The 27,193-nt window shown below is 37.7% G+C and overlaps 1 protein-coding gene across 2 annotated transcripts in view; it reads right to left on the bottom strand.

Moving 5' to 3' along the window:
- The window catches only part of RAP2A (RAP2A, member of RAS oncogene family), a 40,391-nt gene that overhangs the window by 7,181 nt on the left and 6,017 nt on the right, over positions 1–27,193 (bottom strand). The window contains exon 2 of one of the 2 annotated variants that reach the window (XM_082366196.1): positions 16,159–17,840. The exons of the other annotated variant lie outside the window; for it this stretch is intronic. Within the exon in view, the coding sequence (XP_082222322.1) occupies positions 17,669–17,840 (172 nt within the window). The 3' untranslated portion in view covers positions 16,159–17,668. Of the gene's footprint in view, positions 1–16,158; positions 17,841–27,193 lie in introns of those variants that run through there. 2 annotated transcript variants of the gene reach the window in all.

The following is a 27,193-nucleotide window of genomic DNA, read 5'->3' as shown; positions in this document are numbered from 1 at the left end:
AAGGAGGGGGAACTGGTGGAGGGGGGCGAGGAGTGGGAGGGGCGAGGAGTGGGAGGGGCGAGGAGTGGGAGGGAGGGCGCACCAATCTGGAAGGTGAGGACGAGGGGCAGAGGCAGGCCTGGAGTCACAGGGATAAAGCAGCCCCCTGACAGCGGCCTTTTCTGTTCTACCCCGCGCCCTCCCTAGGCTGAGCATCATAACAACAGGCAACAGGACAAGCAGAAGAGCCTTCTCCAAATGTGGGTACCTGCGGGGAAGGGAATCTGAAACGGCGCTGGCTTGGGATGACAGAATTGGTTCTCTGTGTGGAGGGAAGATCTGGAGAAACCTGGATCCTCTTTCAGGAAGATGAGTGAGAAAGAAAAGGGAAAGCAGCAAAGGATGAGGCTGACAGAATACAGTGAGGGTGTGAGGAAACTGGTCCTGCTCTCCACTGTGGCTACACGGTATATTAAGAAACAAACAAACCCAAAACACCCAGACCAGGACTCCAGTTCCAGAACTGCCCCTCGCCAGTGCTGTGAATTTAGAAAATTAACTTCATCTCTATGTTCCGTGGTTTCTTGGACTATAAAATGAGCTGGACTAGCTAATTTCTAAGGGGTTCTTAAGCCCTGAAGTTGGAAGTCAGCACAGACACAGCAGGTCACTCCCAAGACAACACGTATCACTTCCTGAGTGACTGCTGAGAGCCCAGCACTGCTCTAAGAACAGCAGCCAGCAGGCTGAGCTTCACAGGAGACGCGGAGGACGCCTCAGGGGTAAGCCCCGCATGCAGGGGCAACCTCGTCAGGTTCAGTGGGGCAAAGTCCCCAGGCAGCAGAGCTCTCCGACTTGGCGAGTGGAGCGGGTGCTCAGTGCACTCCGCCTGCCAGGAAGCTGGAGATGCACTCGGGGCCCCGGCAGCGCCATCTCACTGACAACACTGTTCCAACACAGAAACGTGGGATGCTTTTAGCTATGCAAGTGCTGAAGGCTCTACGGAAAACTGCCTGCCGCTGCATAAATAACTAGTGATAAACAATCAATGTGTTGTATATTTATTCATCCATTTAACACGTTTATTTGATAAGGGCCTACTATGCGCTAGATACTATTCTAGGCACTTATGATACATCAGTGAATAAAACAAAGAGCTCTGCCCTAGAGTCTAGCAGAGGAGACGGTCATCGATAATACACCTAAGTAAATACGTAAATTATTGGTTTACTAAATGGTGTTAAGTGCAATGGAAAAAAACTGCAGAACAGGGTGGGGGCTGGGAGCACAGGTGCTACTTTAAACCAGATGAGCAGGGTAGGCCTTGTTGGGATGGTGGCACGTGAGCAAAGGTGTAAGGGAGTTTGCCAAGCAGGTATCTGGGGAAGAGCATGCCAGGTAAGACACAGGCCAGCCAGTGTGAAAGCTAGTGGGAATGTGTGTGATGGCTGGTGGCCCATCTGTATAGCCTCCTGCCACTCCTGCAGCCACAAACCCTGCAGCATAGGAAACCTGTTCATTTCAGGCTAAAGAGAACTTTGGAACCTGGGTGGCAAAAGTGGCCTCAGAAGACAAACACGTGACATCTATGACAGGGCCAACTAGATTATCTAGGAAGACTACGTACTTGGTTGACAGGTGACGGCAGTACTTTCATTTCATGCTCTATATTTATTAACAGTTTCGTGAGTTGTCTTCATTTTTTCCCTTTTCTAAACACATCACTTAGGAACAAAGGTGAAGATGCAAAATTCCGAAAATATTTATGTATTGTTGTTAACATTATTAAGAGCAGAGTACCACCCTGTTCACATCTTCAACATCAGCTTGTTTCTCATCAACTTCAGCATAACTTCCTTGATGTTTCCTTTGACAGCAGGATCATACAGTGGCTTCTGCATCTCACTGTTATTTTTGTTTATATTCTGAGAACTCTTGTTGTTGTTTTTTTTAATAAATTTTATTTATTTATTTATTTATTATTATTATTAATATTATTATTTTTTTTGGCTGTGTTGGGTCTTCGTTTCTGTGCGAGGGCTTCCTCTAGTTGTGGCAAGTGGGGGGTCACTCTTCATCACGGTGCATGGGCCTCTCACTGTCGCGGCCTCTCTTGTTGCGGAGCACAGGCTCCAGATGCGCAGGCTCAGTAGTTGTGGTTCATGGGCCCAGTTGCTCCGCAGCATGTGGGATCTTCCCAGACCAGGGCTCGAACCCGTGTCCCCTGCATTGGCAGGCAGATTCTCAACCACTACACCACCACGGAAGCCCAGAACTCTTGTTTTATTAACATGAATGTTCGTGTTGTTTACTGTATCATGAGCATGATTACATAATATATTCATAAATAAAATTAGTTCTTTTGAGCAGCTCTGCTTAATGCATTGAATGAAACATCAGAAATACTAGCTTGAGTATCACTTAGCTGTAGAATGTTGATGGCTTCTCAGTGAAGGCAGCTTTGTAGATATGAATAGTTCAAAGCATTTGATGTTTGTCAACAGTCTTTATGTAACTGTCTTGATATGGGTATATGTGTATGTATATTTTATTCTGGTTGTGTCTAAACTCGGCTGATCACCAAAATAGCTTGAGAATTAAAAATACTGATTCCCAGGCCCAACTCCAGAGCTACTGAATCTGAATTTGTGTGATCAGGACTCAAGACCCTATTAAAAAATACCTATCTATAAGTTCTGAAGACTAATTGTGAGGTTCAGCAGGGTTTAGGAATCACAGACCTGATCTACTACGTTGTGACCCCAAACAATACTGTATGTGTATAGTTCATGGTTTTATACTGTGGCAAGTCCAGGATCAATTCCTTCTTCCCTGCATTTATTCACCAATGATAAGTTGTAGACAGATACCACTACACTCAGTTCCTTTAACTTCCTTTTGAGGGTGTTGCATTGTAGCATATTAAAAGAAGGCTATGCTTCACATGAATTTTACCAGGCTGCTGTCTTCTCAGTCACTTTTTCAGAAATGAGAATCGGTAAGATTTTTACTTACAAGGTCCCCTTGTTCAACCTTCCACCCGTTGTTAAAAATCTCACTTACCAAGAGGGTCTCAAGGCAAAATGTCAGAACACCTGATGCTTTAATCATTTCCATGACAACCTTACCAAATGGTTATATTTCAACATCTTTAGTGATGTGGAAATCATATCTCAGGCAACCCATTTTGTCCTTCCTGTCAGTTCTGTTAAATGTTAGTGTTAAAAAGACAGTGCTAAAAAGTTTATCCCTATCTAATGAGCTGTGATCTGTAACACCTTGTCCCTCCTTTTACGCCTGAGAACATAGAAATCTTTTCTCCAAAATGAAAATAGCTTTTCTTCTCCATCTCCCTGGTCAAATAAGTAACACATAATGATTTAAAAAAACCCATGGCAATATTTAAATAGGTAAAGATGAAATTGAAAAACATTCTTAATCTCACCTCCATAAGAATAATTGCTATAACTATTTTGGTGTATATCGTTTCACTATTTTCCTATACATATCTATATAAATGTAAATTTTTATGAAAGGAGATTATACCAGCTTCGATTTTCACTTATCATGGACTTTGTATATCAATAAGTGATATACATCATATTAATGGCTAAACAGTATTCCATTTTATAGAGTCTCTACAATAAACATACCGTAATTTAATGACTCCTTCTCCATTTGTGCATGGAGAGTTCCCCTCTACTCATTTTTTTCACTAACAGCAATCTGATGAACTACACCTAGAGGTATAACTTCTTTCTCAAAGGTATGCATAATGTGTGTGTGTGTGTGTGTGTGTGTGTGTGTGTGTATGGCATACCATTTAAACCAGAAAAATCACATTTCTAGATTAGATAACCAGATTGCCATGTACACATACATGCAATCTCAACTGACATCCAGAAATTTATATACTACAGCCAACAGTGCTTAAGAGTGCCTGTTTCCCCACCCTTGGGATTGATATTTTTAATCTTTCAGTAAAGTATTATGGCAGTTCTGGAGAAAGAGAATGGTTTTTGGCTAGGAGTTGAAGGCTCCTACCACAGCCTGCCAGCATAAAACATCAATACTTCTCGTAAGGATGGAAAACATAAGCTAAATAAGGCTTCCGTCTTCCTCTAAACCGATTTGTTTTGAGGTGACTAAATATTTCATCTTAAAAGAGCACTTCTGGTAATTTAGCTCGAGTAATGAAAAGAAACCACAATTCTATGCTGCAACTTTCTCTTGGTTTCAGACTGCATACTGAAGAACAGAGAGAAATTTGTAAATGTAATGTAAAAATTAAGTTAGGAGCGTAATAACACTAAAAAGATACTCAAAGCTATCACGGATACTCCAAACCGATGTAGATAAAAATAATCTGTTTTAATAGAAATTAAGAGCTGACACTGTATCAGAAGAACAGTTTGATAGTGAGGGACCAATTGATCATGACAATGCAACTCAGGCATTTTGAATGTTGTATTAAAAAACCATTTGAGGGAGAAAATATTTGCAAAAGACATCTGATAAAGGATTGTTATCCAAAATATACAAAGAAGTCTTAAAACTCAACAAGAAACAAACAACCCAATTTAAAAAATGGGCAAAAGACCTTAATAGACATCTCAATGAAGAAGATATACAGATGGCAAATAAGCATGTGAAAAGATGCTGCACATCATATTTTGTCAGAGAAATTCAAATTAAAACAGAGATACCACTATACACCTACTAGAATGGACAAAATCTAGAACACTGACAACACCAAATGATAGATAGGAGCAACAGGAACTCTCATTCATTCCTGGTGGGAATGCAAAATGGTGTAGCCACTTGGAGGACAGTTTAGTGGTTTCTTAGAAAACTACACATACTCTTATCATACAATCCAGCAATCCTTGGTATTTACCCCCAAAAGTGAATAATTATGAATATATAAAACCTGCATATGGATGTACCTAGCAGCTTTATTCATAATTGCCAAAACTTGGAAGCAACCAAGATATCCTTCAGTAGGTGAATGGATAAACTGTGGTATCCAGACAATGAAATATCATTCAGTGTTAACAAGAAATGACCTATCAAGCCATGAAAAGACAGGTAGGAAACTTAAAGGCACATTAAGTGAAGGAAAGCAATCTGAAATGGCTACATATTGTATGGTTTCAATTATATGACATTTTGGAAACGGCAAAACTATGGAGACAGTTAAAAGATCAGTGGTTGCCAGGAGTTGGTGGGGGTGGGGAGGAAGGGGTGAAGAGGTGGAGCACAGAGGATCTTCAGGGCAGTGAAAATACTCTTTATGATACCACCATGATGAATACATGCTATTAAACATTTGCCCAAATCCACACAACGTACAACACCAAGAGTGTACTAAGGTGAACTACTGACTTTGGATGATTATGATGTGTCGATGTAGGTTCATCAGTTTAACCAATGTACCAGTCTGGTGGGGGATATTGCTTATAGGAAAGGCTATGCACGGGTAGGCTCAGGGGCTATAAAGGAAATCTCCGCATCACCTCGATTTTGCTGTGAACCTTAAACTACTCTGAAGAAATAGTCTTCTTTTTTTATTCTGTTATTTTATTTTTTATTTATTTATTTTTTTGGCTGCGTTGGGTCTTTGTTGCGGCACGTGGGCTTTTCTCTGGTTGCGGCGAGTGGGGGCTACTCTTTGTTGCAGTGCGTGGGCTTCTCACTGCAGTGGCTTCTCTTGTTGCGGAGTGTGGGCTCTAGGCTTGCGGGCTTCAGTAGTTGCAGCACGCGGGCTCAGTAGTTGTGGCACGTGGGCTCTAGAGCGTAGGCTCAGTAGTTGTGGCGCACGGGCTTAGTTGCTCCACGGCATGTGGGATCTTCCCGGAGCAGGGATCGAACCCGTGTCGCCTGCATTGGCAGGCGGATTCTTAACCACTGCATTACCAGGGAAGTCCAAGAAATAAAGTCTTTTAAAAAGAGCTACTTGAGGACTAGGGTAGCCAAGTTGGCTTAAGTCCACTGAAGTCTTTATATCCCACTAATCACAGGTAAAAACTCAGGACAAAATACAAACAGCAACTACCAAACAACTCTGAAAAGTAAAGAAAAGCAGGCAGATTGGGGAGGAGGGCCAATTCTTAGAGAGAAGACCCTTACGGAGGTTGAATTTCCTAGTTTTTCCTCTTTTCTTTTGTGGCCTTGAGCTGAGGGTGGGCACTCAGTGGCATGCACACAGCCAGAATTCTGGGAGAAATTCTGTCTTTCTACCCAGAAGATCAGGGTAAAGGGATCTCTGTGAGCTGGAGTATGCGTGTGGGTGGGGAAACCTCCCTTTTTTCTTTTCTTTTTTTTTTAAGGGTTTTTTTTTTTTTAATAAATTTATTTATTTTATTTTTGGTTGCGTTGGGTCTTCATTGTTGCACGCGGGCTTTCTCTAGCTGTGGCGAGTAGGGGCTACTCTTCATTGCAGTGTGCATGCTTCTCATTGCGGTGGCTTCTCTTTGTTGCAGAGCATGGGCTCTAGGCGTGCGGGCTTCAGTCACTGTGGCACACGGGCTCAGTAGTTGTGGCTCGTGGGCTCTAGAGCGCAGGCTCAGTAGTGGTGTTCGGGCTTAGTTGCTCTGCGGCATGTGGGATCTTCCTGGACCAGGGCTCAAACCTGTGTCCCCTGCATTGGCAGGCGGATTCTTAACCACTGAGCCACCAGGGAAGCCGAAACCTCCCTTTTTTCTTGTTTTTCCTTTCACAACTCACCTACAGTGGGCCCCTAGCAGAGCTGGGGTAGTGGGCAATGCCAACAGCTAAGACTTCATTAAAAATTTCTGGTTAGAGCAACTGAAAAAAGGGCTCCTTAAGGTCCAAAGAGAATGAGAAAAATCTTTAGTTTTTTTCCTTCTTTTTTCTCTGCCCACTATGCTAGGAAGATGACCTCAACTGTGAGAACTGTGTAGCAATGCAGAAGGATATCAACCAACTTTATCTAATTAATATTTATAGAACACTCTATACCATAAAAGCAGAATACGTATTCTTGTCAAGTGCGCCTGCAATATTCACTAAGACAGACCATATTTTTGGCTATAAAAACTGTAACAAATGTAAAAGAGCTGAAATGATACAAAATATATTCTCGGACCATAGTGGAATTAAACTAGAAATCAGTAACAAAAAGATATCAAGAAAAATCTCCAGATATTTAGAAACTGAACCATATACTTCAAAATAATCCATGGGTCAAAGAAGACATCATTAAAAAATAAGAAAACACTTATTTGAATAAAAATGAAAATAGAACATATCAAAATATGTGGGATGTAGTTAAAGCACAGCACAGAGAGAAATTATAGCATTAAATGTTTATATTTGAAAAGAAGAAAGGTCTTAAATCAATGATCTGTGCTACCACCTTAAGAAACTAGATAAAGCACAAAATAAATCCAAATTAAGCAGAAGGATGAAATAATAAAGAAAAAAAATAAAAGAAATTTAAAACAGAAAAACAATATAGAAAATCAACAAAAATTAAAAATCTAGTTCTCTGAAAAGACCAATAAAACTGATAAACTTCTAGCCAGATTGATCAAGAAAAAAAGATGACACAAATTAACAATACCAGAAAGGGGAAACTTACTACACACCCTACAGACATGAAAGAGAATATGCTCCTGAAATAAAAACTTAGATGGAATGCACCAATTCCTTGAAAAAATTTACTTATATGATGTCATTCATGCTCCTCTTCTCAGGGGGTGACAACAGCTCTCCACTACTGATCATATTATACCTAAACCCCTCTGTTTAGCTTCTTCAGGTTTCCAAACTCTAGCCCTTCATATCTAATTCAACTTCATCTCCTACAACTTTCCAAAGAGAATCTTGTGTTCTAAATTCTGTTTCCTTGTTCATGATGGTCCTCTAATGATAGAAGTCCCTACCAATCACAATTCTAACTACCATTCGAAATTTAGGTCAAATTTCATCTCTTTTAAAATCTTCCTTTTATAAATAGCTCATTTGTCTGAACTCTTATTTATATTTTATATCATTAAGAATTTGGGGTTCATAGGTTTTCATTAATTTATTTCTTGAGTATCTACTAGGCATTGTGTGAAGGACTGGAGATATAAGACAAATAAAATCCTTGGAGTTTACGCTCAAGTTGAAGGTAACACTATAAACAAACAACCAATGTAACTAAAGACTGTGATAACTGTTTCAAAGAAAATCAATATTGATTAATGTACAGTAACTTGGGCAGGCCAATATTACATGAGGTGATCAAAGAAGGCATCTCTGGGAGATGAATTCTAAGCAGAAACTTGAAGACTGAGAGTTGAGTCAGCCATGGGAGAAAACCAGGAATCAAACATTTTAGCCAGAAGAAAATATAAAGGATAGGTTGTAGAAGAGCGCTAGGCTTATTCAGGGAACAAAAAGGAGACTGGAACGATTACAGCGTAAAGAGCAAGGGGGAAGAAAAGCATGAGGGATGACTGAAGAAGGACCTATGGCCACTATTGTAAGAATAAGAGAAAGTCACTGAAGGTCTTTTAACAAAAAAAATTAGGTGGTCTATGTGTTAAGAGATCAGTGTGGTTAATGTACAGAAAATGTTCTTTAGGGGCACGATAGTAGCAGGAAGACAGGAGATGACTGTACTGTTCCAGGCAAAAGTCAACAATGACTTGAATTGGGATGATGGCAATGACAGTATTAAGAAATAAAACTTAAAATATATTTCGGAGGCAGCACCAACAAAGACATGATAATGGACTGGTTGAAGAAGACAGGCAGGTAGTGGTCTGACAAAAAAAAGAAATCAGTAAGATTCATAGGTAAACTATTGCTTTTACAAGTACAGTTTTATCTCATGACTAAGAACCTAAGACCCCAAGGGGAACTACCATATGCCTCCTATCACCCTGTTTCTAATACACTTGTACTGTGATCATGTTTAAAATTATCTTGGTTATCAAATCACTACTTCTTACAAAGAAACTTTTAGTATACCATGGAGTTCTTAATAAACATTAAAAACAATCCCCTCTTAGCTTTAAATTCGATGATGATTTTCCTGTAGAAGTGGCTACTTCCTTTTCCTATATAAGTTTAATTTTCTAAATATCCTACTCACTTCATGTTTACCTTAATATTATTCCAGGATTTCTACCTATCCTTTACTGATTACCTGGGAGTCTTTTTAAAGATGTATGTTGTTTCCAGATACGAACTTTTCTTTTACTATGTAAGATAAAAATCATTTGCCACTCAAATTTCACCTTGTTGAAGGTCTTTCTACATACTCTCAAATTACTACCAATAGAAAAAGAGTAAGATTTCTGCCTTCTACTTCTACCATACACTTGGATATTCTGATTATTTCTAAAAGTTTGTGAATGATAATTACCCAACACTACAGATGTATTTTTAGCTCTTTCTGAATTATTAATCAAGTCTTTAAAAATCTTAGAAAAATATTATGTCAATCAACAAGAAGCTTCACATACTTTTTTGATTGGAGGGACAGTATAAATAAATAAAAACTCCAACACTGTCCCCTCTTCTTAGGCCCTCCTAAGAAAGAAAAAGTTAAACTTCTCCATATGGCCTTTTCAGCATTATGCTCTCCTCAGACCATTAAAAAAATTAAGTCTGGAAATTTCTACTGTTTCACGGGGTGGGGCAAAAGGGAAGAGGAGGGCGAACTGGTAAAAGCAGTCATTGTTCTGGCCTCAACTAGGGAAAAGGTGAATGGTACCCAATTTGTCCAAAGGCAATTGAAGATGACTCAACCAATTTCTTGAAAAGTACAAACTATCACAACTCATCTCATATGAAATAGATCATTTAAATACCAATTTATCAATTATTATCCTATGCAATATGGTTTTAGTGTCAAGTGAAGAACTCTTTGTCTCGCCCTAGATCATGAAGATTTTCTCTAAAAGCTTTATAGTTTTGCATTTTACGTTTAAGCCAGATCAATTTTAAGTTAGTTTTTGTTAAGATGTGAGGTTTAGGTTATACATGCCTAACTGCTCCAGCTTTTTGTTGAAAAATTATCAAATACCAGAAATAAATCTAATCAAAGATTTAAAAGACTTTTACAATGAAAATTACAAAACAGTGCTTAGAGAAATTAAAGAAGACCTAAATAAATGGAGGAATGTACTATTCACTGATTGGAAGACTCAACATTAACACATCAATTCTCCACAAATTGATTTATGGATTCCATGTAAACCCAATCAAAATGACAGCAGGTTTTTGATAATTTTGTGCATGTGGGGTAACTGACAGATGATTTTTGGAAATGCAAAGAATTCTATGGAAAAGCAAAATAACTAGAATAGCCAAAGCAAATCTGTAGAATTAAAACAAAGCTTGAGTATTAGATACCAGATATCAAGACTTATAAAGCTATAATAATTAAGACAGTGTGGTTTACACATAAGAAGAAATAGAAAAATGGAACAGAATAGAGGGTCTAGAAACAGACCTACACATAGATTTGCCTGATTTATGACAAAGGTGCATCTACAATTCATTGGGGAAACGGTCTTTTAAATAAATAGCACTAGGTCAACTGGATAGCCATATGTGGATAAAAACCAAAAACCAAAAACCGAAAAAACCTTGAACCACCCCCCCCATCTCACACCACTAACACATATTACAGATGAATCATAGAATGAAAGTCAATATACCTTCTAGAAAGAAATACGGAGGATGAATCTTCATAACCTTAGAGTGGACAAAGATATATTAATTAGGACACAAAAAAGAACCATAAAAGATTAATAAAGTAGACTTCATTAAAATTAAGAATTTATGCTCATTAAAAGAAACTATTAAGCAAGTCAAAAGGTAAGGCAAGATTGGGAAAAGGTATCTGCAATACATATATCTGACAAAGGACTTCTATCCAAAATGTATAAAGAATTTCTACAAAATGTAAGAAGACAATACAATTTTTAAGTGGACAAAACACTTGAGCAGGTATTTTTTAAAAGAAGATATGCAAACAGTCATTAAGCATACAAAGAGGTGTTCATCATTATACACCAGGGAAATAAAAACTAAAATCAAAATGAGGTACCACTAAAATCTTATCAGATAAGCTAAAATTTTAAAAGACTGACTATATCAAATGTTGACCAGGGTGTGGAACAACTGAAACTCTTATTGGGGGAAGAGTAAATCAGTACAACTACTTTGGAAAATCATTTGGCAGTACAGTTGACCCTTTAACAACTTGGGGGTTAATCTGCATATAGCTTATAGTTGGCCCTCCGTATCCATGGTTCCTCCACAACTAACTAGGGCTTCAACAAACCATGGACTGTGTAGCACTGCAGTATTTACTTTTGAAAAATATCTGCATATAAGTGAAACTGCACAGTTCAAATCCATGTTGTTCAAGGGTCAACTGTATTTACTAATGCTGAGCCTATGCATTTATGACCCAATAATTCTACTCTGAGGTATACACCAAGGGACAGTGTACATATATGCACCAAAAGATATGTACTAGAATGTTCACAGTAGTGTTACTCATGATAGCCCTGATCTAGAAACTACCCAAATACTTATCAACAGAATAAATAATGAAATCATACAAGAGGACTACATACAAGGGGACTACTGTACCTCAGTGAAGAATCAGCTACTGCTACAAGCAACATGGATGAATCTGACAAAGAGGATGTTGAACGATAAAGGCCAGAAGCTTAATAACAGACAAAACTAATCTGTGCTGGTCTTTGAGCATGGAAGCGACAGGGATGAAACATGAGGGAACCTGCTGCGTTGCTTGAAATGTTTGTCCCACATCTTCATCCGGGACTTGGCTACTTGGAGTACGCATCTAGCTGTCTAATCTTAGTTTGTGTATTTCACTACATAAAAGTGATACATCAATAAAAAAATAAATTGAAACAGAAAAAAAATCAATAAATGAGATAATTATCTAAATGATTTCCTCATTGAAATAGGAATGGTAAAATAACCTTCAAGACAAACTGAGTGAGCATGCATGTTGGTTATGGGGTGCAAGTCACACAAAGTGCACCGTAAAGTCGATCAGTTAGTATATTATTCAGCTGAATACTGCTAATCCATTTTAAATTTCTGTCCACGTCCTACGCTGTTTATTTTATATTCAAAACTGGCTAAAGACTGAAAGCATAAGGAGTACTATACTAAAGTATATGTTTTTGGAAACAAAAACGATAATAACTCTGAACATTTTCTTCACCATCAGATCTATAAATTGCATCCATCTGACCACAATTCTTTTCAGGCGTATCAAGATGCCACAGTATGCCAGAGAACTTCAAATATCCATGTTAGAAACAGAAAATATTATCATGACCACATTCAATCTGGCTTTTTATTTATTAGAAATGAAGATAATCTGCCCCAGTAATGTGTCATATGTGAGGAAGTGTTTGCAACTGGAAGCCTTAAACCTTGTTATTTAGAAACTAACTGCAAAAATATCTGAATAAACCAGTTGATTCCCTTTTTTTTTTTTTAAAGCACAATATCCAAGATATCCAAAATAAGGCAGAGGAAAGCAGTTGTTGGTCCACATTTGATACTTTTAACGTGTAGTTAAATTTCAATCTGCATTTTAATGTATATTCAGTCATCAAATAATCTGTCAACAAAGTATGCATCTTCTTACATAATTTAAATAGCAGGGAAAATTCAAGTTTGGACACCTATTCGAAAAACACATAGCTTTCATCTGTCTAAGGAACAAAGGTCTTCAGACATAAAACATGCTTTTTATCTTTAGTGACAGTCAAAATCTAAAAACCTCTGCATTAAAAAACAGGTCCAACTATTGTACTTGAAAAGACTAAATTGAGTCAATTGCTCAGGAAAACGCAAGTTATTTGAACTGTTATCTAAATTTATATCAAATTATAGGATATATCTTCTCAGCATCCCCTCATTTCAAATTCTTGGCAAAAATGTTGATGAATGAAAATTCATATGTATCTGATACACAGTTAAAGTTCAGTTACAAGTACTTCTTAAAAGTTACCTCTGACTGAAGAAGATTTAAAGATGCATCAAAGCTAGAAAGAGCTAAGACTTTTTAGAAACTTTTAAATTATGAACAGAAGAGCATTTTTCCTGGGGTATTTTCCTACTGTTGTAGTAAGATCTTAAAATGTTTATTTCCAAATCACTAAATACAAACAGCACCAAACAAAACTAAAAACACAAAAACACACTGAATCTCTAGAAAATGCAGGTTATCAGACCAGCAGAATTAGCTTTTCTTCTCTCCAGCAACAAGCAGCTCAGGGGACGAGCGTATCAATTATGCATGACAGGTTGTAACTGGTTGGTTCAACTGGCATAAGTTTGACTGGGGATGTCTAATAAAAAGGTTTTTTTCATTTGAAGTGGGAGAAGTAACAGGTGACAGATGGCAAAGGCAAAACAAAACAATGAAGAAAGGAGCTGGAAACTATCATTATTGGCAGAGATTATGGTGCCCAACAGCAGCCAATGGAGAACAATGAGCTACCGATATTTTGACAGGATTCAAGTCAACAGCGAATTAAAAGAAGTTAGAAACAGTTATAAGAAGTCACTGTGAGAGTGAGGGAGAAAGGGTGGTAAGCAAAAGTCTTCACTAGGCTCTAAAGTAATCAGGTTTGGGATGAGAGACTGTAACAATAGGTCTGGAACAGTAGTGATTACAGGGGACAAGCAGGGTGAGAATTATTGGATGTGAGAAAATCTGTCGCTTCATTTTCATTCCCGCTACAAAACCCCTTTCATTTCCAAAACAAGTCATACCTGAGCTATGCAACAGCCTCCTAACTGGCCCCACCTCCAAGTTCTCACCCCTCTATTCTGTCCTATATGCCACTTCCACAGTAGTTACCTTAAAGCCCTGCACACGGTTGTCTCCCCATCCCCCCAAACCACTATCTAAGAAAAATATGTGATGGCTCTACAACCACTTGATAAAGGCTATCTCTACGTTAACAGTCAAGGTCAACCACAATGTGGTCACTGGCTAAAATCATGACGGACTGCACCGCAAGGGGGGAGAGAACTGGATGTCGATTTAGTGGACCTGGAAAAAGTCTGGCTGTGCTCCCTCAGATATGTCATGTGACCTCTCTGAGCCTCATGTTCCTTATCTGTGAAACAAACATTACTGATCCTTAGGTATTATGTTATGGAAGATGACGGTGATGACTTTACTAATAATAGCTAGCATCTATAGAGGGCTTAGGAGGTGCCAGACACTGCACTAAGCAGTTTACATGAATTATCCATTGAAGTATTATGGATACTGTAAAATACTATTGTTACATGGTAACAAAAACTGTTATATAGTTATCTTATTTCCTATCTCCAGCTTCCATTCCCTGGCTGGATGGCCAAACCTAGCTTTCTACTCTAAAGACCATTAGTTCTTATGGGAACAATGTAAGAAAAACAGGATAGATACTATTGCCTCTGGTATCAGAAGCTGACAATTTACCATCTTCTCTGAACAGAAGTATCTTTCCTTACTCTATTCATCTTCTTGCTCCAAGCACTGCTAAGTCAAGTTACTAGATATGAACCATGGCTCTGACGTCCTATAAAACAATGTGGGATAATAAAAAAGAAAATGGAAACAAAACTGAAGAGAATTAGGTGTTCTGAGATAAAGTCTTGCTTCTGCTTTAAAACAGCTGTGCCACCTTTAAAGTTAGATCTGGGACCTCAGGAAGGCAAGGGCCATGAATGTTTTTTTACGTAGCTGTATCTCTGGTGCTGGAATCAATTCTTGACGCTTACAGCCATACAAAATAGAATGAGTCAATGAAGTGATTATCTTCAAATATGACAGATTTTGTATGTAGCCCATAGTGAAAATGTCACAGGAACAATGCAAACATATCCATGGTCACCAGGCTAAAAAAGCATTTTGGATGTACACCATCTAGAATGCTTTATTTTTTATTCTTTATCATGCTTTCCATTAGATGCCGAAATGCTTAAATTGATTTGCAATATAAGGCGTCTCCAGATATTCGGAAAGAAAATGGTCAAAATCCATAAGGTAATGAACTGAAGGGACCTTTATTCCTAATTCAACAAACATTTACTGGATGCTTTCTTTGTGCCAGGTGCTGGATATCAAAACTGAAGCAGACTACCACCAAATACATACACGGAAGAAGCTTTCTTTGTTAACATAAATTAGATGGTACATGTCAACTACTTTTAGAAAGAATATACACTGTGGGTAGAGCGAATGGGGATGGGCAGTACAGACTACTATTACAAGCGGTTGCCAAGTGTATACACATACGCAGATTTTTCTGCTGAAACTAAACTTTAATATGTTATATTCTAATAAAATTAAATATGATCTTCAAAGTGCAGTTAATCACATGTGGGTGTGAACCGTAAAATGACACGGGACAGATACAGTGTGAAGGCAGTTGGTAGATGCCTGTGTCAATCTGCCACCTTTTAAGAGCTAAAATACATCCTTTCACTCACTTGTAACTCATCCTCATTACACATTCTTTAAAGATCTTAACAGAGAAATTCAAAGGATCAATAGTACTCTTATCAAAATAATTTCTAAAATATCAACATGTTCACCTAAAAATGTTTTATTGTTCCAGATAACTATTACTGCACGAAAAACGACCCCCAAACTAATGGCTTAACATAACCATTTGATTCTGTTTCATGGTGGTGTGCGTCGGGAACCTGGGCAGAGCTCAGGCGGCCGATCCTTCTGCTGCACGTGGCACCGGCTGGGCTCACTCAGTGGTGTTCAGTTAGGGCTGGCCTGGGAGGAGTCTCGCCGGCTTCACCTCACGCCTGGCCCGCTGGTGGCCACAGCTGGAAGGGTACCTCCGTCTCTCTCTCCACACAGTCTCAGGGCCTTTTCATGTGTTCTCCAGGAGGGTAGCTGGACTTCTCACATGGCAGCTCAGGGCTCCAAAAGACCACGGTGGAAGGTGCTTTGTCCTCTTAGAGACTAGGCCCAAAACTTGCTTAGCATCACTTCCACCATACTCTCCTGGTCAAAGTAGTTACAGGTCGGCCCACATTCAAGGGGAGGGGAAATAGATCCCACCTCTCTCTGGGAGTCATGTCAAACAACCCACAGCCATCTTTAGTCTAGCATGTTTAGTAAAAAAGATGTCAACTTTTTTTTTAAAAAAAATAATTAATTAATTAATTTTTGGCTGCGTTGGGTCTTCCTTGCGGTGCACAGGCTTTCTCTAGTTGTGGTGCATGGGCTTCTCATTGTGGTGGCTTCTCTTGTTGCAGAGCACGGGCTCTAGGCACGCAGGGTTCAGTAGCTGTGGCGTAGGCTCAGTAGTTGTGGCGCACGGGCTTAGTTGCTCCGTGGCATGTGGCATCTTCCTGGGCCAGGGATCGAACCCGTGTCCCCTGCAATGGCAGGCAGATTCTTAACCACTGTGCCACCAGGGAAGTCCAAAAGATGTCATCTTTTAAACTGAATAAAATTTCCAGTTCATGAGGATCTGCTGCCCCAAATTCAGAAATGTAATACAGAAGGATGTTGGCCAAGTCAAAGAGACAGTTTATACAGACTGGATATCACAAAAATACAAGTAAAAATGGGATTGAAATTGACATAATTCTAAAAACAGGGAACTTAAGGTAAGCGCCTAGAGGGACCATGTAATTTTTGCCAAGAGACACTTTTGAGATGGAAAGGGGCACTGTAAATAAATGTACCAAGGCAAAAGGTGTAAACCTGAACTGTCCCACGTAAAGAGACGTACAGCCATCTTTGGAGAAAAGGGAACAGATCAAAGCAGTGGTACTTATTCAAAGGAAATATTTATGGGATTGTTAGAAGCTAGTCAGTACGATCTAGAAAAGCTTCAGTACTTATGATTTGAACAGGATATGCTGATGAGAGCAACAGAACAAATCTTCTTCCCCCAAATAGTCCCTTCCTCCATAAATGTCCAAGTATTTCTTTCAGTAAAACCAGATGATGTGCTCAGGGTAGCCTGAGGAATGAACAATGTCATCAAGAGTGGCCTTTTCAAGTGGCTGTACCTCTGGGAGGCCTCCAACCACCCAACACTCTGTTTATATCCTTCCTCCCTGAAGGGGGCAGTACGCCGACACTGGTTGATGGCTATTTGAGAGCAAGAACAAGTAGAGTTTATGCAAACATTAAGCTCTTTAATGCAAGACCACTGAAAAAAGTTTCATGCCATCAGTATTATGTGTAAACTGATTAATCATTGAAAAGTTATTTTCTCATCTCCAGCTCTTCTAAAATAAACTTAAAAATTGTCTTAACTTTCTAGTTAGTATTCATATATATAACGCACTTGTCTTACAATGAGCACCCACCTCCTCACTATGCCAACATGACTATGACTGATGGACAAAGTTTGTTTGGAGTGTTGGTTCACGAAGCAGAAAACAGTCCGAGTGTATGTGGGTCATCTCGGTGGGGTTGGGGGGGATTATATTTTGGATAGCACAGTTTTTTTAAAAAAATTAATTAATTAATTTATTTTTGGCCGCATTGGGTCTTCGTTGCTGTGCGTAGGCTTTCTCTAGTTGTGGCGAGCGGGGGCTACTCTTTGTTGTGGTGCGCAGGCTTCTCATTGCAGTGGCTTCTCTTGTTGCGGAGCACGGGCTCTAGGTGCGTGGGCTTCAGTAGTTGTGGCACGCGGGCTCAGTAGTTGTGGTGCACGGGCTTAGTTGCTCCGCGGCATGTGGGATCTTCCCAGACCAGGGCTCGAACCCGTGTCCCCTGCATTGGCAGGCGGATTCTTAACCGCTGCGCCACCAGGGAAGTCCTGGATAGTATAGTTTTATATGTACCATATTTGGATATTTCAGCTTCACTAAATGCAAAGACAAAAAAACTGATATTAAGATAAAGCTTATTCTTTGTTTCTTAATCTATATTAAACTATCCCTGATAACGAACTTTTATCTTTAGATAATCTCCCAGCTATCTTCCCTGGGTACTAGCTAATCTACGGTGTTTTCTCTCAATTATCCATAAATCATTTTACTTTTTTAATGCTTTCTAAGATAACAATTCTGCTCAAACCATTCAACAACCAAATACAAAGTAAGATTTCATTTCCAGGGAGGATCTAAATGTACTAAATATAACAAAGCAAATATACAATTGTTGGCATTAGTCTTACAGACAAATTTTGACCTTCTATAATGAGTTAGAATGCATCAAAAAACCTTTAGAAAAGGTGAGAGAAACAGGTGAGGGGGATTAAGAAGTACAAACTTCCAGTTCCAAAATAAATGATTCAGAGGTATGAAATATACCGTATACATTTACACAGGGGAATATAGGCAATAATAATGCAATATCTTTGTATGATGACAGATGGTAACTAGACTTATCATGGTGATCATTCTGTAACGTATTGGGTTGGCCAAAAGATTCGTTCAGATTTTTCCGTAAGATGGGCCCAGGAGCACTTAGTTGTCTTTAACTTCATTCGAAACAGCTTTGTTAGACTGTATGTGACAGCTATCATATCAGCGTGCATTTTAAAAAAGACATCAAAATTGGTGAATTTTTGTGTAGCCATTTCAACGTTGAAGATGGAGGGAAAAAAGCAACATTTTTGGCATATTATGCTTTATTATTTCAAGAAAGGTAAAAACGCAACCGAAATGCAAAAAAAGATTTGTGCAGTATATGGAGAAGGTGCTGTGACTGATCAAATGTGTCAAAAGTGGTTTGAGAAGTTTTGTGCTGGAAATTTCTCTGGACGATGCTCCACGGTTGGGTAGACCAGCTGAAGTTGATAGCGATCAAATTGAGACATTAATTGAGAACAATCAGGATATTTTGAGTATGTCAGCAGGAGATAGCTGACATACTCAAAATATCCAAATCAAGCATTGAAAATCATTTGCACCAGCTTGGTTATGTTTATCGCTTTTATGTTTGGGTTCCACAGAAGTGAAAAAAACCTTCTTGACCACATTTTCACATGCGATTCTCTACTTAAATGTAATGAAAACGTTGTTTTTAAAACAAATTGTGACAGGCGATGAAAAGTGGATACTGTACAACAACGTGGAACGGAAGAGATCATGGGGCAAGCGAAATGAACCACCACCAACCACACCAAAGGCCGGTCTTCATCCAAAGAAGGTGATGTTGTGTATAAGGTGGGATTGGAAGGGAGTCCTCTATTATGAGCTCCTTCTGGAAAACCAAATGACTAATTCCAACAAGTACTGCTCCCAGTTAGACCAACTGAAGGCAGCACTCGATGAAAAGCATCCAGAATTAGTCAACAGAAAACACATAATCTTCCGTCAGGATAACGCAAAACCGCATGTTTCTTTGATGACCAGGCAAAACCTGTTACAGCTTGGCTGGGAAGTTCTGATTCATCCACCGTACTCAGGAGACATTGCACCTTCAGATTTCCATTTATTTCGGTCTTTACAAAATTCTCTTAATGGAAAAAATTTCAGTTCCCTGGTAGACTGTAAAAGGCACCTGGAACAGTTCTTTGCTCAAAAAGATAAAAAGTTTTGGGAAGATGGAATTATGGAGTTGCCTGAGAAATGGCAGAAGGTAGTGGAACAAAAGGGTGAATATGTTGTTCAATAAAGTTCTTGGTGAAAATGAAAAATGTGTCTTTTATTTTTACTTAAAAACTGAAGGCATCTTTGGCCAACCCAATACAGAAATACCGAATCACTATGTTGTGCACCAGGAACTCACATAGTGTCGTAGGCCAATTATGCTTCAAAAACAAAGTAACTCACAGCAAAACAGAACGATTTGTGGCTACCAAAGGCAGGGGTGTCTGGGGGTTGGGGGAGGAATTGGATGAAGGTAGTCAAAACGTACAAACTGCCAGTTATAAGTACATGATAAATACAATGAACACTGCTGTATGTTATACGTGAAAGTTAAGAGAGTAAATCCTAAGAGTCATATTCTTTAATGTTCTATCTGTATGAGATGATGGATGGTCACTAAACTTCCTGTGGTCATCATTTCATGATGTATGTAAGTCAAATCATTATGCTGTATACCTTAAACCTATGTAGCGCTGTAGGTGAATTATATCTCAATAAAATAGGAAGAGAAAAAAAAAGTTGTGCCAAAAAAAAAAAATTCCTTAAAACAAGTGGCCTAGCAAAAGCAATGTTTTTGGTGGAATACTACTTTAAAACTTAGAAATCAAATTGTTTCAAAAAATGTATTCTGTCTCTCTCTCCATATATAATAAACTCAAACACTGTCAAATATATATTCATTTGTAGTACATTTTGGCATGCCAGATGGACAAAGATAGTATATCTTGTACTTATTCTGCATAATGCTCAGGGCAGTGTTATGCAAATAAAGTGGTTTAAATCATAGTATTTGATGTTGACAGTGATGACTTTTATACAAAGACAAAACTTCTAGAATCAATTTATTAAAAAGCTCTGTCAACACATTTCCCTCCATTGCCCCCCCATATACATATATACACATATATATGTAATTAGCCATAAACACTATTAAAATTTTCTTCACCCCATGTATAGTTTTGGTATTCATAAAAGGTCTATTATCATTATAAACTTTTTTTTTTTTAAGATTTATTGATTGATTGCTATGTTGGGTCTTCGTTTCTGTGCTAGGGCTTTCTCTAGTTGCGGCAAGCGGGGGCCACTCTTCATCGCGGTGCGCGGGCCTCTCACTATCGCGGCCTCTCTCGTTGCGGAGCACAAGCTCCAGATGCGCAGGCTCAGTAGTTGTGGCTCACGGGCCTAGTTGCTCCGCGGCATGTGGGATCTTCCCAGACCAGGGCTCGAACCCGTGTCCCCTGCATTAGCAGGCAGACTCTCAACCACTGCGCCACCAGGGAAGCCCCATTATAAACTTTTTAAAAAAGAAAAGTGTTACTTAACAAATACTTACTATATGCCTGATCACTTTCTATATTTTTTATATTTTAAATACATGTACTAAAAAAAAAAATCACAATTCTTTCTGAGTCACAAAATCATATCGTCACCATTTATAGGCAAGAGAGTCTCCTGTGGAAGGCAAAGACACAAAGTGCTCAGGGTCTATTCTGTAAGTTCTGTAATACACACACTGTACGAGCACTTCAGGCACGGGCAAGAAAGCAATGGAAAAATGGAAATGCAATACTAGATGAGCTAATATATAATTCTTCTAGATATGGGAAGGCAAGTGAGTCTAATGCCTAAGAAATCATGTGGCAGTATACTGATTTATACAGTCAGAAAATGCTTGGGTCTCCTTTCTATTTCTGTGAGTTTTGGTGAAACTTTATTGTTGATATTTTAGAGTTACTATGTAAAGAAACTTTACATTCATTACCTCATTAGTTATTATATTATACCCATATTCCAGATGAAGAAGGTGAGATGCAGAGAATGCTAACTTGCTCCTAAATCATATGACTAGTAAGTACTGAAGCTCAGCTTTAACCAGATTAACAATTAATGGTCTTCATAGATAAGATCAGTATGCCCAATAAAATTAAATACTGACTGAGAGCAATTATAATATATACAGTATTTGTTATGTTCATTGTAAACCTAAGGATGCATGTACTTAGAATTAAGAACAAAACAAAAATTTCCATCCAAAACCAGAGAAAAACCCTCTAAGATTTCATTTGCAGAAAGATGTAAAGACATCTGGTAAGATGAAAACATTAAGATGTACTGAATTATTAATATGGTGTAGGACTTCCACATTCGAATTACTAATTTTTAAGGGCTGCTCCTAGAAAAGCATGAAAAACAACACTCCTAAATGTTTTAAGTAAAGGTTTATGATGTTTCTCTGGGGTAATTTTACTAAGTAATTTTAAGATAGCTGTAATTATGGTCGTCTTCATCTATTTTTACTGTCTTAAAGGCAGAGCTGAATCAACATCATCCTAGACAGATGCAGCAAACCTCTCATAAAGATCAGTCTCCCAAGTCCCCACAGCAACCTGCTGTAGTAATGAACACATTCTGGTTGGGATCCTACTGCAACATCCCTTTCTCTGTTCTAAATTTCACAAGGCAGGAGCTATCCTGCCTTACCAGAACAAACAAAATTACAAGAGAAATATGTCCTCATATTTGTAATATGCCCAACAAACAGTAATAAATGCTTCCTCAAAAGATACACTTTATGTATCTCTTTGTTCCTTGACTAAATGTTATCGTTCTCTGTGACAGAAGTAACATTTACTAACTCATGTTGGGAAATTCATTTCACTTTCTGAACATTTATATAGCATTGCTGGAAAACGGAAAAGCAGGAAGAGAAGATAAAAGTTGTTTCAAACTATGAAAGAGATAGTTCCATTTATTTTTCTTAGAGTAAAATGTTCCAGGATAGCAGTTTTCAGATTGTGTGTGATGAGATCAATTTAGTGGATCAAGAGGAACACTTAAAAACAATGAAATAAAACAGAAAAGAATAAAACAGAAAAGATAATACCAGCAACATACCAAGTGTAACTGTTGTTTCACGAAATTTTGGTTTCAGTTATACGTATTTATGCCTGTATGTACACTGCAAAATGTATTCCTGAGAGCCATGATTAAGAAAATGTAAAAGCCACTGCTGAGTGAATACAAAGAAGTAGAGTTATTGTTTTTAATATTTTGTTTTTTGACAGATAATAACAATTTTAAAAAATGATAAGACATTGATGAAAAAAACTGAAGAAGACACAAATTAATCTAAGGCTCTTCCGTACTCATGGGCTAGAAGAATATTGTTAAAATGTCCATACTACCCATAGCAATCTACAGATTCAATGCAATCCCCATCAAAATTCCAATGGCATTTTTCACATAAATATAACAAACAATCCTAATATTGTATGGAATCACAAAAGACCTCAAATAGCCAAAGGAATCTTAAGAAAGAAGAACCAAGCTGGAGGCATCACACTTCCTGATTTCAAACTATATTACAAATCTATACCAATCAAAACAGTATGGTATTAACATAAAAACAGACACATAGATCAATGGAACAGACTAGAGAACTCAGAAATAAGCCCATACATATATGGTCAACTAATTTACAACAAAGGAGCCAAGCATATGCAATGGGGAAAGGATAGTTTCTTCAGTAACTGGTGCTGGGAAAACTGAACAGCCATATGTAGAAGAATGGAACTGGAATATTACCTCATACCACACACAAAAATCAACTCAAAATGGATCTAAAGCTTTGAACATAAGACCTGAAACCATAAAACTCCTAGAAGAAAACATAGGGAGTAAGTTCCTTGACACTGGTCTTGGTAATAATTTTTTGGATTTGACACAAAGAGCAAAGGCAACAAAAGCCAATAAAAACAAATGGGACTACATCAAACTAAAAAGCTCCTGTACAACAAAGGAAACCATCAACCAAATGAAAAGGCAATCTACAGAATGGAAGAAAATATTTGCAAATCATATATCTTATAAGGGATTAATACCTGAAATATAAAAAGGACTCATACAACTCAATAGAAAAAAAATCCAATTAAAAAATGGGCAGAGGATCTGAACAGACATTTTTCCAAAGGAGACATACAGGTGGCCAAAAAGTACATGAAAAGGTGCTCAACACTGATAATCACGGAAATGCACATCAAAATCATAATGAGATATCACCTGTTAGAATGACTATCACCAAAAAGACAAAAAATAAACAAGTGTTGGTGAGAATGTGGAGAAAAGAAAACCCCTGTGCACAGTGGGTAGGGATGTAAATTGGTGCAGCCACCATGGAAAACAGTATGGAGGTTCCTCAAAATATTAAAAATAGAACATCTAGCAATGCCACTTCTGTATTTACCCAAAGAAAACAAAATCACTATCTCGAAGAGACATCTGCACCCTCAAGTTCACTGTGGCATTATTTGCAATAGTCAGGACATGGAAACAACCTAAGTGTCTGCTGATGGATGAACTGATAAAGAAAATATTATATATATATAGATCAGAATATTATTAAACCATAAAAAAAAAAAGGAAATCCTGTCATTTGAGACAATTTGGATGGACCTTAAGGGCATTATGCTAAGTGAAATAAGTCAGACAGAAAAAAGACAAATACTGTATAATTTCACTTATATACGGAATCTTAAAACAAACAAACCACAAAACTGAACTCACAGATACAGAGAACAGATGGGGCGGGGGGTGAAATGGGTGAAGGCAGTAAAAAGGTACAAACTGCCAGTTATAAGATAAATGATAAGTAAGTCCTGGGGCTGGTGTACAGCACGGCGCCTACAGGTAACAATACAGTATCGGATGTCTGAAACCTGCCAAGGGAGTAAATCATAAACGCTGACATCACACATACACACACACACACACACACACACACACACACAACTGTAAATGTGTGTGGTGACAGACGTTAACCAAACTTACTCTGGTGACCATTTTGCAATATATGCATATATCAAATCATTATGTTTTATGGGAACTCCTAAATGTTTTAAGTAAAGGTTTACAATGTTTGTCTTGCGTAATTTTACTGAGTGAAAAAACCGTAAAACTATTACAATGTTATATGTCACTTACATCTCAATAAAAATGAACTTTAAAAACCCACAAAATAATTAATCACCACATTTCTCCATAAAATATCAATTTGGTTTGTTTTCAAAACAAAAGAACAAAAGAAAACCAACAATCTATCCAATTCCACCAGTGAATATATTTCAGTAGTTTGATTAAAAAGAATGTATAATTTACAAGTATACTTTATTCACATGCTGTACTCTATTTTAAATAGCTTATTCAGATAGAGCTTTTAGCGTGTGATAAGTACATTTCCAACATTAAGTAACAAAATGCATCAAACTCCAAAGAATTCCAATGCTGCTTTATTATTGGATTTCCCAAACCATGCCTTCGATATAATATGCTGCTGACATTTGATTCGGATACCCAATAACCTTATTCTGACTCACATGCTGGAAAAAAATCTTATTTCATAGCAGTGACCTTTAATTTAAACTGAAATTTATTAAAAATCAGGCTAATATGATGTGTTTTTTAGTAGAATTTTCCTACAAGAATAAAAGGTGAATAGTTGAAATATTAGGTCCGACATTTCCAAAGAGGTTCCAATCTTTTAGAAGTACATAAACAGTATTTAGTATATACCATGTCAAAATCTTAGCAACTAGAAATATGCTCTTTTAATATATTTTGATAAACTTAAACTTTATCAATATACTTATATTTTACTTATATACTTTACTGAAATGCAGATGTCTAAAATCACAGATTGTGTATGGTGTACAGTTTTATGTAAAGATCACTGCTTAGAAACGTGTAAATATATAATCTATGCATTTTAATGTGCCATATGTAATTTCTGAAAAGATGGCATACAGAATTAAATCACTCAAGTGTACTGTTACTGGAAAATTTTAACAAATAAAAAGATTCCAACTTTGTTGGCTCTTCCTGTTGGTTGTGTCATCCAGACATATTTTATTAGTTCCTCCTTCTTAGTGTTTATCTGTTAATTATCTGACTTTTTCCTGAAGGAGAGTTAGAAAGTCAATGTCATCCACCTGCCTGGGGCCTGAATACTTCTCATTCAGTGGCCAGTAAAATCACCTTTCAAATCATCCATCTGTTCCATTTGTCAGACGATTTATCAATATTCAGGGATAGCTGGTATCTTTTGTCTGTGTGCAGTGGAATTGTTGGCTGGCTATTTAAATCCTCTCTGCCCCTCTACCTTTTTAAAAAAAACAACATTGTAATGATTCCTCTGATTAGAGATTTTATTGATACAATTATCACAAACCCCTAAATAGATAAGATTGGCAGGTCACAGGCTGCTGATTAAGGTTCATACTAAACTACTTTTTCCCTTATTGTGCCAATGAGATAGAAGTATTCTCAGAATGTAGGGCTGGTGGGAGATCATCTACTCCATCTACAAAGTGAACTTAAAAAATTCTAATCCTGGGATGGTAAAAAGGAAATGACTCTACTGTAATATTCTAATTTTACAATGCAACAAAACCAAGTTTCCTTTTCAGGAAAAAACTCTGGGCTATAAAAAGTGACTCACAGCTATTAGGCTCTGTACCTTGGAGGAGCTTTCAATTACAATTATGGTCTCTGAAGGTATCAAACTGGGGAAGGAGGTGTTTGGGGAAGAAGGAATTGGTGGCAGACTCCAGAAATCACTTATTGGGACAAACATCATTGGATGTATTTCCTGGTTTCAGCTCCACAGTGCCAATCTGTTGTGGGTCATGATCTATGTGTTAGCAATTGGCAATCTACCTCTACCTTAGATTGGGCTTTTAGGGCAACTTACTGTGAGGAGAAGATGTGCAAACGATCAGCTGGGTCTCTTGAAAGTGATCACTTAAATGATACAGAAATATGAAATAATAATAGTAAAAAAATAATAACTTATTCACTTCGGGTAGTACAAATAACCACCCTTTCCCCATTTTTCTTCTCAGTCTTAAAATGCACCATGCCACATAAAAATAAGTAATGAAATGGCTATCCCGAAATGAAAAGGGCATCTAGTGCAGTATTTCTGAACGTTGAGGGAAAAGAAATGCCAGATCAGAAAGGACCCAAAGGTAGGCTAATGAGGTGGATATGGTGCAGGTTCTGTGAAGCCAAAATATTTATTGTTGTATAACTCTTAAAATGTCCAATAAAGGACTATTCAAGAGTCTGTTGTCCATTAAAGGACATTGGCTCCTAAAGCCTGGATAACGAAGGTGTTTTTAAATGATTAAGGTATTAAAGTTTTCAATGCTTTATCTGATGTAGAACTTCTTCATAGATAATTAGTAAGTCACAAGTGTTTAAGAGTATTTTAGAAGTAGTTTTGTAAATAGTTTTTTCTGCTGTTGTTGCTTGTTTGCCTTTTGTTGCTCTGTGATTAATAATAAAAGGTGGCTTTGAAATAATGAAAAAATAAAAAAATTAAAAAAAAAATAAAATGCACCATGCCTTCTAGCCTAATGCAATGTATAAAGTCTCCTCTAGGTACCTTACACATCTCAAGTTCTATCCTTGGCCATATTCATTTCTGATTTCTATTCCTGGCCATTCACTTCTACCACTCTATACACTACCCAGCAGGGTTCATCTACTCTCCAAATGTGAATTATATAGATGATTTCGAGTCTTTATACTCATACATAAACTGAACTTTCAGGCTTTAGTCCAG

The sequence above is a fragment of the Balaenoptera borealis genome, assembly GCF_965194805.1.
Source record: "Balaenoptera borealis genome assembly, chromosome: 18".
Taxonomy (NCBI): domain Eukaryota; kingdom Metazoa; phylum Chordata; class Mammalia; order Artiodactyla; family Balaenopteridae; genus Balaenoptera; species Balaenoptera borealis.
Note: the sequence above shows the minus strand (reverse complement) of the source record. Positions and strands in the feature narration are given on the sequence as shown.